Below are 12,835 nucleotides of genomic sequence, written 5' to 3' on the forward strand. Positions count from 1 at the left end.
TCACTCTTTTTTATATTTTTAAATTTTTTTAAACATTTTGTCAATTACCAAACGCATTTGTAATTTATATTTTTCTAAAAGTAAACAAAAACCAGTTTATAAAATTTTTGTAAATATAAACTGAAAACGTAAACGTTACCAAACAGGAGTTTGTAAAAATTTCTCTCTTATTAGGGCCAATTGACAATAACTTAAATTAGTAAAAAAAATTAAAAATTTAGACAAAAAATCAAAAATATATTCTCATTCTCTCTATTTTTTGTCATTTTTTCGTTGAAAGAAAAAAAAGAACACTATTTTGAAATACTTTGTTCTTGTTTGGTTTGTTTTTAAAAAAAAAAAAAAAATAGAAACCAAACTATAATAAGTATTTCTGATTAAATAAACTAGTATTATTTCTGATCTCTTAAAAGATAAAATAATAAGTATTTTTTGTTTTTTATTTGTTTCACTAAATTAAATTTTAATTTTAAAAAATATGACATAAGTTTTTTAAAGGGAAATTTGGCTAAAACCCCTCCATTGAACCTTTATTTAGTGAAAAAAATAGTTTAATTTATTTTGTTTCATAAATCCCTTAAGGAGAAGACATATAATTAAGTAAGGATAGAGTAAATTGTTTTTTCTTGAACAATATTGCCAGGGTAACATTTTAAATAGAGTAACATGTTACTGTGGGACAGAATAACATGTAACTGTTATTGATTACATCAATTTCTGTGATAATAATTTTTTTTTTTGGAATTTCATAATCAACATGTATCTTATTTGATAAATCTTGATGACAGAATTTTAAAAATACTAATTTTATTAACAATCGACATATATATTAAAAATTATATTATTTTAAAATTTAATATTTTAATAATAATAATATGTGTTGCATTTTTTTTAATTTTTTTTATACTTATCTTTGATATGTTAAAATTTTATTATAAAAAGATTTTGACCAAATTTCTTGTTTTTTTTAAAACCAAACCAAATCTAACTTCCCTTATATTTTAACCAAATAACCATTAAAAAAAAGTTATTTTCCAAACCAACCCTCATTTCTTAATCATCTAAAACTTTTCTTATCATTATAAATAAATTTTAAATTATGAGCTTTAACATTGTTTGTTTCTTTTTTGTTCTGTGTTTCCTCCCACCTCACCCACTCACTTTGACCTGCAAGTTTCACATCAAATTGGCAACAACAACTAGTTCTCTGAAAAAAGTATAAGCCAGTAGTTGGTTGTTGGCTACTCTCTCTCTCTCTCTCTCTCTCTCCATTAACACCCTTTCTCTCTCTTCTCCCCCCATTAAATTCTCTCTTTCTGTGCAAATGATCCATTAATGGCTGTGTTAACTGTACAGAGTAGTCTCTGGGACAGTGTCCTGAACCAAACAAAGGTCGCCCAAGAAAAGGGTAGTGATCCTCTGTTGTGGGTAATTCAGCTCTCTTCCAATCTCAACTCTGCAGGTGTTTCTCTGCCCTCCCCTCACCTCGCTAACCTTCTTGTCTCTCACATTTGTTGGGCCAACAACGTACCCATCGCATGGAAGTTTCTAGAAAAGGCCTTGGCTTTCCAGATCGTCCCACCTTTTCTCGTCCTCGCTCTCCTTTCTTACAGGTCTCTCTCTCTCTCTCTCTCTCTCTCTCTCTCTCTGTTTCTGCTTCCTCTGTTTTTGCATTTTTTGGGTTTTGTTTGTTGACTTGAAGTAGACAAGGTATTCAGGTTCGATTCGTGTTTGTAAACTCGTTTAAAATCGGTTTGTAATGTAAAAGTTTAAATACATCTTATAGTGATTTCAAATTAAGCTTTAGTATAGTCTGTTTTGATGTGGTGGTTTGGTGAGAAATGAAGAGATTTTCTCATCTTTTGTTTATAAATTGAGGGAAAAATTATGAGAAAAATAATTTTTTTATTTTACTTATTTTATTTCTCACACAAAAAGTGGTTGTTGATGGTGAGGCTTGGTGAGCCAAGGTTGCCCATTAAAATATAAAGAGAGAATAGGAATTATCAAATAGTATCCTTCTCTTGCTTGTTTTTTTAATAGTGAGAAACACAAATATATATATATATATATATATATATATTCTCATAAGTAATCATTTTCTTCCTCACCTGATATACCAAACTGACAGTAAACTTGCTTGAAATTGAATATATTGTAAAACTAGTTTAATTTTCAAATCAAACTTGAATGACTTACTTGGCTTGACTCGTTGACCGTCCTAATTTGATGGGTGGATTTTGGGTTTTAGTTTAGAGTGGATGAGTGATTGGGTGTAAAGTGTGTGTTTCTTTAAACAATCACCCACCATGATTTAAGGTGGGTCCCGCTATACAATTGGACGATTGTGATTGTGATTGTGATTGGATTGGTAGAGGGCTGCCCTTGTTTGGAATCCAACTGTTTGATTCTTGGTCTCAGTGAAGAAGAGCTCTATTTTTTTTTTTTGATAACCATGTGTCTGGCCAGCACCTCTTTATCGACTAATCTCGGACATGAGCCGATCGACCAGGCAAAGAGCTCTACTTCTTTGATGGAAGAAAGGGTGGTGGAGGTGTGTGTTTGAGAAGATACATGTGTTTCCTTGATATTGTCATGTTCTAATTGTTGTTTTCTTTTCCAGAGATGGTACAAAGTGTTTTCCTGTTTGTGGTTGAACTGTTTTTGTTTTATTCTTTTGGTTCATCATGAGTGATGATATGTCTTTTACTTTGTTGTGGTGCAATGTTGTTGGTTGGTGGTTTGGTGTGTTGTCAATTTCTCATCTACTCTTCACTGGTATATTTGCTTATATACTACCTTCCTAGTAATTTATTGTGAATTCTTTTGAAGTTACGTTTTACTTTTTTCCATATCGATGAGCACAACATGATCTGTGTTTTGAAGCAGTGTTTAATTTGGAATTTAGGTGATGCATTAGCTGTGATTGAGACTGAATTGGTGGTTAATTATGTACTTGTTCAAGGTTTACGTGATTAGATCTCTTCTTGCATCTTCTAGGAAAATGCTAATGACACCCCTTTGGGCTGTCAATAAGTTGGTTAGATGTGTAAAAGTGTATTGAAATGTATAAAAAGTTTTATTAAAATAAGTGAAAATGATTTGGGATATGTCAAAAATACATTGATATTTGAACTTTTTTGGCACGACCTTTTCTTTTATTCTGGATATGTGGGATCTCTTGGTGTCCTATGGTCGGATTTATTTGGTTCTTTTAATACTTAGTAATGCCATAACTTATGAGGTATTACAACACATTTCAAATGTTTGACATTTCTTTGCTTTGCAAGAGTGTAATTTTCTCCTTTTAGTGTTGCATTTTAACACGCTAGTATGTCAACTTTTTGGCAGAATTTGTTCGAGGAGAAGTGTTGTATTGTAGTAGTTTCACTGCTCTTTCTCTGCCACACTATTATGTGACATTCATTGTAACAATCCTTTTTCTACAGGGTTATTCCAAACCGGCGTTCCATGCCAACAGCATACAGGCTTTATATGGAACTCCTTAAGAGACATGCTTTGACACTTAAATCTCAGATAGATGGGCCAAATTTTCACAAGTGAGTTCTTGTTTTTTTGTTTGATACATCATATAAGAGGAGAACCTAATCTCGGCCTGTTCACTACTTATTGTTAAATGTTAATATGCTTAAGCTTATGATCTTTTGCCTTCTGCTTTACTATGTATTTACTTCTAGTTGTTAGGTTGCACTATTTCGGATAGCTCATTTTATGTTGTTTCTTGCGCCACTTATTGAAATGATTGATAGGAAATCAAAGCAAGAAAATACATTTACGCTTGACTATAGTTGTAAATGAATATATTTGCATGATTTTCAAGCTATCCCCTTATTTCGGTTTTATTCAGATAGTGGAACTTGCATTACTTTGTTGTAGGCTTGTTCCTTGTACTCTTCTTCCAACCTTGGGCATTCATTTTGAATCAACCATTATTGAGCCTTTATTCTCGATATGCTAACCTTGCTTCCGGCATTGATTCTTTTGATAAACGGACCCTCAGATCGATACCCTACTTTCTCTATTACACGTTTCCGCTTCATCAGTATCACTAATGATTTTCCATTTTACTTGCTTGAGTCTAAGGGGATATATACGTATGTCTTGAGAATATAATAAACGAAATTTTATTGTTTTTTTTCCCCTTTTCATTAACGGGAATATAATAAACCATCTTACCACTTAGCGTCGTGCTTTAAATTTGTTTTTTCTAACTTGTTTTCTTCATGCAGGATCATAAATTTGATAGACAACATTCTTCATCTCTCCCAAATATTTGGTCTGCAAGCGAGTGAACCGGGCATTGTTCTCGTTGAATTTATCTTTTCAATTGTCTGGCAGTTGCTTGATGCCTCCTTAGATGATGAAGGGTTGCTGGAGCGGACCCCAGAACAAAAGTCTCAATGGCTAAATAAACCTCAAGATATGGAAGTAGACAGTGATGATAATTATGATGAGAAGAGGACTGAACATCAAGACAGGTTGCTGAATCTAAATACTGTGATGGCAATAGAGTTGATTGGGCAATTTCTACAAAATAAAGTAACTTCCAGGATTCTTTACTTGGCACGCCAAAACATGTCAGAACTTCATTCCTTTGTTGCTTTTCATGCTTCATGAATTCTACTTATTACTGTGTCTAAGTGAAGCAAACTGCATAACATTGGTTTATCTCATATTTATTGATCCACTTTAGAAGCAGAGCTTTCTGTTTTCTTCAGGGCTTTAGAATGGAACAATTTATGATATGCTTAGGAAAGCTTGAGCCCAATTCCTTGTCCATTGTACATTCATGTATTGATAAAACCATTCATTTTTAATTGAAAGATCCATCTCTTCCCTAGATAAATTATAGGGCAAATTACACTTTACCTCCCTTAACTATGGACCATTATCACTTTACCCCCCTCAACTAAAATTTGTCCCCTTAATCTTTTGATTTGTTTCAATCTCAACCTTCTGTTAACATTCTATTATGAAAAGAGGACAAAAAAAGTTGCATGTGGAGTTGTACATGCCAATCTTATGACCAAAATGCTCCTTCAAGAGTTGATTTATTTACAATACGTGAGAGATATGTATATACATCTTCTCCTGTCCTATGATGTGAGAGAAAATATATACTCACGCTACTTTTATGACTAGAGAGGAAAATGTATACATATCTCACATATGTATATAAACCAATTTTTGAATAAGAATTTTGGTCATAAAATTGACATGTAAAACTGATGTCACTTTTAGGGTCATCAAAGTATTGCCTTCTATTTGGGAATCGCTTCATGAATCCAGCCTTGCCATTCCATTCCATTCCATTTTGTTCAATATCTGAACCTGTCTCCTTGTCTTTCACATTGAGTGACGATGATTTTACTCCTTGGTTGCCACTTCAACAGGCCCACTCATTGGGAAGGTTTTGTCCAGCGAATACAGTTGCTTGCAGCGAATTCATCAGCATTGGGAAATTCAGAGGTAACTCCAGAGGTTCTTCTGCAGCTGACATCAGATACTCGCAAAGTTCTGTCTCGGCAATGCAAAACAAGTTCACTACAAGAGTTCCATGAGGTTATGGCTTCAGGGTGTCTGTCTAATTCCGCTGGCCTTTGTCACGGAGCTAGTCGTTCTGCCCTTTGGCTTCCTCTTGATCTGGTGCTAGAAGATGCAATGGATGGTTCACAAGTTAATGCAACTAGTTCCATTGAAATAATTACTGGTAAAGCTTATTTTTTCCTGGTCTTCAAAGTTTTAGTAATTCAAGAAAAATGGTATTATTCTTTTAAACCATGCCTGGTAGAATGAAAGTTCATGGTTTTGATTTTATAGGTTTGATAAAGGCTCTTCAAGCAATTAATGGCACTACTTGGCATGAAACCTTTTTAGGTCTTTGGATGGCGGCTTTACGTCTTGTTCAAAGGGTTGGTATTTGTCTCCATTGAACACAAATTTTCTCGTTCCGTGGCTCTCATTTTCTTTTCTATGCTTCTCTTCTGTCTATAGAAACTATTGTTTTATGTTATGTTTTATAACCTTTTAGGAGAGGGATCCAATTGAGGGCCCTATGCCTCGCCTTGATACTCGCTTGTGCATGTTGTTGACTATAACAACACTTGTGGTTGCTGATCTAATTGAGGAAGAGGAAAGTGCACCAATTGATGAAATGGAATGTGGTGACAGTACTCGCTGTAAAGAAAAGTGGGTTCCTGGAAAGCGTCGTAGGGATTTGGTATCCAGCTTACAGAGTCTGGGTGATTATCAAGGCTTGCTGACTCCACCTCAATCAGTTATTTCTGCAGCCAATCAGGCTGCTGCAAAAGCAGTGATGTTTATTTCAGGCATCAGTGTTGGTAGTGCGTACTTTGACTGCAGCATGAAAGACATGCCAATGAACTGTTGTAAGTAGCATCTTTTTTCTCAAATACCATCAGAAATTTTGGCAAAAATTTCAGTTGGTTGATATCGTGCGGTCTAGATGCATGGCAATGAGGCTCACTCTGCATTTTTCAAGGGTCTTTTGAAGGTCATTCTAACTTGTGGCTGAGCGGAGGCGATGGCACTAGTACTCTAACTTTGTTTTTACTTTTATTTTTAATATATATATATATATATAGAGGAGAAGGAGGTATAGGTAATGTATATGTTAATCAGTCCACTTCTCATAATTTGAACACCTAAGATCACATAGTTTGAATACCCATCCTCCAAATCTTTAACACCCAACTCACTCATTTCAAACTTTGCATGCCCACGCTACAACTCACTTACAATCTCTTTTAATTCTGAATGCAATACCTTCATCCAAAACATTATGTACCCAAAAAAAGTTTTTGAATACCATGATCGGAATGAGTAAACCAAACCTTAATATATAATCCTAAACCCTTTCCGTTCAATCCTTCAACACGAGCTTGTAAAAATACAAAACCAGCAAAGGGTTTCACAACAATCAGAACAGCCCTTGAACATGCCCCAAAATCATTTCCTTTCACTCCCAAACTGCTATAGTCCTAATCTTTGATTACACCACCCTAAAAGCCTACATATTATTACCATATTTTCACCATCATAGAATAATTTTAAGCCTAAAACTATAGCCCTCTTCACTGCTACCTTGCATTAGTTTTGGATTCACTACTTGTACGTGTACCATGCACTTGTCCTACATTAGTTACATTTGTGATTTTCTCCACGACACTGTCCAATCTAATGAAAGTTATATTCTTGTTTGCAGCTGGAAACATGCACCATTTGGTTGTAGAGGCTTGTATTGCCAGAAATCTACTGGACACATCAGCATATTTCTGGCCTGGCTATGTGAATGGACGCATCAACCAAATACCTCATACATTGCCAGTTCAGGTGCCAGGTTGGTCATCATTCATGAAGGGGGCCCCGCTTACTCCAATCATGATAAAAGCTTTAGTTTCAACTCCTGCTTCAAGGTATACTCGCAATTATCCCTCCCAAATATTCATGTATTTTTAATTGACCCGATTGTTTGGTGGAATTTATTAAACAGAGCTTCTAATTCGAACAAGTCATTCCCATGAAGTTTCCATGTCTCTGTCTGATTTTGAGACCTACGGTTGCTATACAATGCTTCACTAGACATATTTTTTGTATAATTAGGTTTCAAAATTATTCTATGATGGGGATTGGGTGGATAGGATGCGTTGACAATGGAAATTTTTAATAAGAGAGCATTTTGGTATGCCTTATCTAATGGAATGATGCATCTATTTTTGTCAACTACATGTAACCTAAGAAGTATGGACACGGACACATGTACGGACATGGGACACAACAATTCTCAAAATATTAGGACACGGACACAGCGGGATACGGAATTTTTTTTTATTATATATTTATTTACTATGTATATGAAATTAAATTTAGGATTCATATATATGGGATGCATCGATGTATATGTGGGTGTATTTTTATTTTTTCTATTTGTTCCCTCATTATTTTCATATTTTACTTAAATCAGCTTTCTAAAATTATATATAAAAAAAAAAGGCTACAAAAAGTGTCCTGAGGCGTGTCCAAACACAAGACACGTGTTTGTGAAGTGCTCCCAACGAGTCCTACAAAAAATATATATATAATTATTAAAAAATTGACATGTCGCGTGGCGTGTCGGACACAAACATGCCACCCATCTTGGAGTGTCGATGCTTCTTATCATGTAACCCTTTAGTGAAAATGGAGTTTGGACATTCCAGTTGCCAAGATCAATTAATACAATTTGATCTGTAACGGTAAATTTTGGGGGATATGTCCTTCAGATATTCACATTAGTGTCATTCTATTCATTGTTGGTCACCCCAATGTACAAAAATCTGAGGGTGATGCTATGTGAATCACGTAAAACATTCAGATCCCCTTCCATATTCCTTTACCGTGACCTGGTCTTCAGTTTACACCTTTTTCTTTCCTGAAGCCAGGTATATCAGATGCTCTTTTTTATTGATTTAGCCAAAGGGTAAAGCAACTGAATTTAAGCTCATGGATTTGATGGAAGCTTAGCAGAGCTCGAGAAAGTCTTTGAGATTGCAGTCAAAGGATCAGATGATGAGAAGATTGCTGCTGCTACTGTTCTCTGTGGAGCCTCTCTAATTCAGGGTTGGAATATACAGGTAATGCAGTCAAAGTTACTACATTTACATGGGGTTGCACAAAACAATAGTCATTTCCTTTTTCTTCCTTTCCATCTTTACTGTTGTAATCATGTTTAGGTCATGATGTTTGCAGGAACACGCTGCTTATTATATCACAAGATTAATCTCTCCGCCAATTCCTGCTGATTATTCTGGGAGTGACAGCCATTTGATAGGTTATGGTCCAATGCTGAATGTCCTCCTTGTCGGAATAGCACCTGTTGACTGTGTTCAGATTTTCTCCCTACATGGCTTGGTATGTTCAACTTCCACTCTAATAGCTTCCTTGGTCTGAATAGTTTCTTGAATAGCTCAAACCAACAATTCTCATGAAAGAAAAGAAGAGACATTTGCCCTTCTAGTTAGAGTAACATTGTTGTCTAATCACGAATCGAATTTTGAATCATTTCGCTAAAATAGTGAATTGTGAATCATATCAAATTGTGAATCATAAGATTCACTTCAAATATGATGAGTTGAGAGATTGGGATGCTACCAGGATCTTCAATTCAAATATGAACTGATATTTTCCACTTTTGTACCTTGTTTGCCAGATTCCGCAACTTGCAGGTTCGTTGATGCCAATCTGTGAGGTATTCGGGTCATGTGTGCCCAATGTCGTCTCATGGACTCTCCCAACAGGAGAAGAGATCTCTGCCCATGCCGTGTTTTCAAACGCATTTGCACTTCTTCTAAAGTTATGGCGGTTTAATCATCCGCCTCTTGAACATGGAGTGGGTGATGTACCACCAGTTGGTTCCCAACTAACTCCCGAATACCTCCTATTTCTACGAAACTCCCATCTAGTGTGTACCGGAAACATCCACAGTGATCGAAATAAAAGGAGACTTTCAGCCATTGCAAGTTCATCGTCTCCAAATCCCATATTTGTGGACTCATTTCCGAAACTAAAAGTATGGTATCGGCAACATCAAGCATGTATAGCTTCAACCCTCTCAGGTCTTGTTCATGGGACCCCTGTCCATCAAATTGTCGATGCGCTTCTTAACATGATGTTCATAAAGATAAGTAGAGCAAGCCAGTCTTTGAGTTCTGTAATGTCTGGAAGTAGTAGTTCATCTGGACCTGGAAATGAAGATAACTCGCTAAGACATAACTTACCAGCTTGGGATGTCCTTGAAGCTGTTCCTTTCGTGGTCGATGCTGCGCTAACGGCCTGTGCCCACGGAAGACTCTCTCCTCGTGAACTATGTACAGGTTAGGCTCATTTGTGTATGTGATTCTTGTTGGTAATTTATAGATTTCTTGTTACAAAATAACTGTTGAATATAAGGAAGATCTAAAAAATACAGACGGAATTCGGGTGCGATAAATTGCTTTCTAAATTATTATTATTATTTTTTTTCAGGGCTAAAAGATTTGGCTGATTTTCTTCCGGCATCTTTGGCAACTATTGTGAGCTACTTCTCTGCTGAAGTAACCCGGGGTATTTGGAAGCCTGTTTTTATGAACGGAACAGATTGGCCGAGCCCCGCTGCAAATCTGTCTAATGTTGAGGAGCAGATTAAGAAAATCGTAGCCGCCACTGGGGTTGATGTCCCCAGCCTTGTTGAAGGTTTTTTCTCCTTCTCTCCTTTCCATGAATTTTTTTTTTTTTTGGTTATATTTTTTCTAAGGATTTGCATACCACATTAATAACTGTTAACAAAAACAAAAACAAAAACCAAAAAAAAAAAAAATGGAAAGAAAAGAAAAGAAAAACTGTCCTCATGTTCTGTTGTACATGTGGCATTGAAAATTGTATGAAATAGGGAGTCAAGAAGATTAAAGGTACATGATCATGATCGTTATAATTGGTAAAGCTGTTCCATTTTTCAAAACTAGTCATGGCAAGTCTGAAATAACTCAATTGAGAAGAAAAAAAGAAGTCATTAAGAGACCTTCCTGGCCCAACCTAGACACTATAATATCCTTTTTCAAACTTGCTCCCATTTCAAGTGGAGACAGATAAATAGACACATCCCATTGCACTAATTGGGGGCGCGCGGAGTGATTGAGGGGGTTGAAGACTAAATGAGTTATTTACTATGTTACATGGACTCAGTATGGGTGTCGGGTACAGGTGCACGTCTAGAGGTCAGATCCATCAAACTTCAAAAGAGTATGCAAACTCATCAAAAAAGGGGTCATTTTTTTTTATATTTTTAATCTGTTGTATGAAAGAAAATTGTGTTATATGTAATATACTGTGTCAAAAAGTCAATTTACTCGTTACATAGCGATTGTACAATAATATATATATATATATATATATAATGATAATGTGAATTACAAATATATGAGAAATGTCTGATGGAAAGTAACGAACACATACCCCCACACTCTTGTCCAAGTGTCAGGCATCTGACATAGGTATTACATGGGTATTTGATTTATTTTGAAGAATCCATGTAATATAGGTTATTTATACGATCATTCTTCTTATGTTTAGATCCAATCTCCTCGTCTTCTTCAATCTAATGATATTAGAATCTTGTCTTTCTTGCAGGGGGAAGCTCTCCGGCAACACTTCCACTGCCCTTGGCTGCCTTCGTGAGCCTCACTATAACTTATAAACTCGACAAAGCCTCGCAACGTTTTCTCGATCTGGCAGGCCCGGCCTTGGAGTCCCTTGCAGCTGGTTGCCCATGGCCGTGCATGCCAATCGTGGCTTCCTTATGGACCCAAAAGGCAAAAAAGTGGAGTGACTTCCTTGTTTTTTCTGCCTCACGTACTGTATTCCTCCACAACAATGATGCAGTGGTTCAACTTCTCAAAAGCTGCTTCACTGCAACCCTTGGACTGAATGTGAACCCTATCTCAAGTGATGGAGGTGTTGGGGCACTTCTTGGCCATGGATTCGGTTCCCATTTCTATGGTGGGATTTCGCCCGTTGCCCCGGGGATCTTATACCTCCGTGTTTACCGATCCATCAGAGATATGATGTTCTTAAGGGAAGATATTATTTCTCTCTTGATGCAATATGTGAGAGACATAGCATTTAGCGGGCTTCCAAAGGAGAGATTGGAGAAGCTCATGAAATCCAAGAACGGAATGAGACATGAACAAGTTTCTCTTGCTACAGCAATGACTCGGGTGAAACTCACCGCTTCACTCGGGGCTTCTTTGGTATGGTTATCCGGTGGCTTGGCGCTAGTTCAGTCATTGATTAAAGAAACGCTTCCATCTTGGTTCATCTCTGTTCACAGGTCTGAGCACGAAGAAGGCTCAGGCGGGGTGGTAGCGATGCTTAGGGGGTATGCACTAGCATACTTTGCTATGCTTTGTGGAGCTTTTGCTTGGGGGGTGGACTCATCCTCGTTGGCATCAAAACGGCGTCCAAAGATTCTTGGACCACACATGGAATTTCTAGCAAGTGCCCTTGATGGGAAGATCTCACTTGGTTGTAATTGGGCCACTTGGCGTGCTTATGTGTCCGGGTTTCTGAGCCTGATGGTTGCTTGCACACCTAATTGGGTGTTGGAAGTTGATGTGGATGTGTTAAAGAGACTGAGCAAAGGGCTTAGGCAATGGAATGAGGAGGAGCTCGCACTCTCTTTGCTCGGGGTTGGTGGCGTTGGTACAATGTCTGCAGCTGCTGAACTGATCATCGAAAGTGAAATATAGTTCATATTCATTTTTCTTTGTTTTTCTTGCCAAAATTTTTTGTAGGTTGGTGATTGTAATTTAGGATGTAGTTGTACATTAGATTTCATATAGGAAAATTTCTCACTTTAGGGAATCAAAAGCTCTGTACAAATGGGCTCCTCAGTGCAGACCGGTGGCGTTATTCCAGTGCAGACTCGGATTAGATCAAACCTCTGGGTGCATATGAAGCTAAAATTTATAACAATATCCAATTCGCTAATTCATATATTAATTTGCAACTAGTCTGGTATATCCTTCCAGAAAAGGGAAAGAATGTCCGATAATGATAAAATGTGCATACAAGGACAGTTGTTTTAGACAAAGTTCAAGGTTCTAAACTGTTACTCCCTCAATCTTAAAATAATAGTCTCTTTTGAGGAATCTAACTTTTTTTAGTAGTATAATTATTGTATTTTAAAAAAATTAAATTTTCAAAATTATCCTTTGATAGTACATTTTTTGAGGAATATTAATATCATAATTGTATTTTTTATATTGTTTATGAATTTAAA

General features: G+C 36.3%; 1 protein-coding gene across 2 annotated transcripts; it reads left to right on the forward strand.

Moving 5' to 3' along the window:
* The first annotated feature begins 1,116 nt into the window (after positions 1–1,116).
* LOC114259359 (mediator of RNA polymerase II transcription subunit 33A-like) lies at positions 1,117–12,547 on the forward strand. 2 transcript variants are annotated; one of them, XM_028199364.2, is made up of 12 exons: positions 1,117–1,613; positions 3,450–3,560; positions 4,251–4,598; positions 5,415–5,731; positions 5,842–5,933; positions 6,053–6,410; positions 7,247–7,457; positions 8,540–8,654; positions 8,770–8,931; positions 9,230–9,893; positions 10,045–10,251; positions 11,185–12,547. In XM_028199364.2, exons 1-12 carry the CDS (start codon positions 1,336–1,338, stop codon positions 12,300–12,302), a joined length of 3,981 nt encoding a protein of 1,326 aa, XP_028055165.2. In that variant the 5' UTR covers positions 1,117–1,335; the 3' UTR covers positions 12,303–12,547. The 2 variants fall into 2 exon arrangements, with proteins under 2 accessions (XP_028055165.2, XP_082733582.1); XM_082877456.1 differs by lacking the exon at positions 1,117–1,613 and adding an exon at positions 2,313–2,554.
* The last annotated feature ends 288 nt before the right edge of the window (positions 12,548–12,835 follow it).

This window comes from Camellia sinensis, chromosome 7 (genome assembly GCF_055761805.1).
Source record: "Camellia sinensis isolate YWXY chromosome 7, ASM5576180v1, whole genome shotgun sequence".
Classification (NCBI taxonomy): Eukaryota; Viridiplantae; Streptophyta; class Magnoliopsida; order Ericales; family Theaceae; genus Camellia; species Camellia sinensis.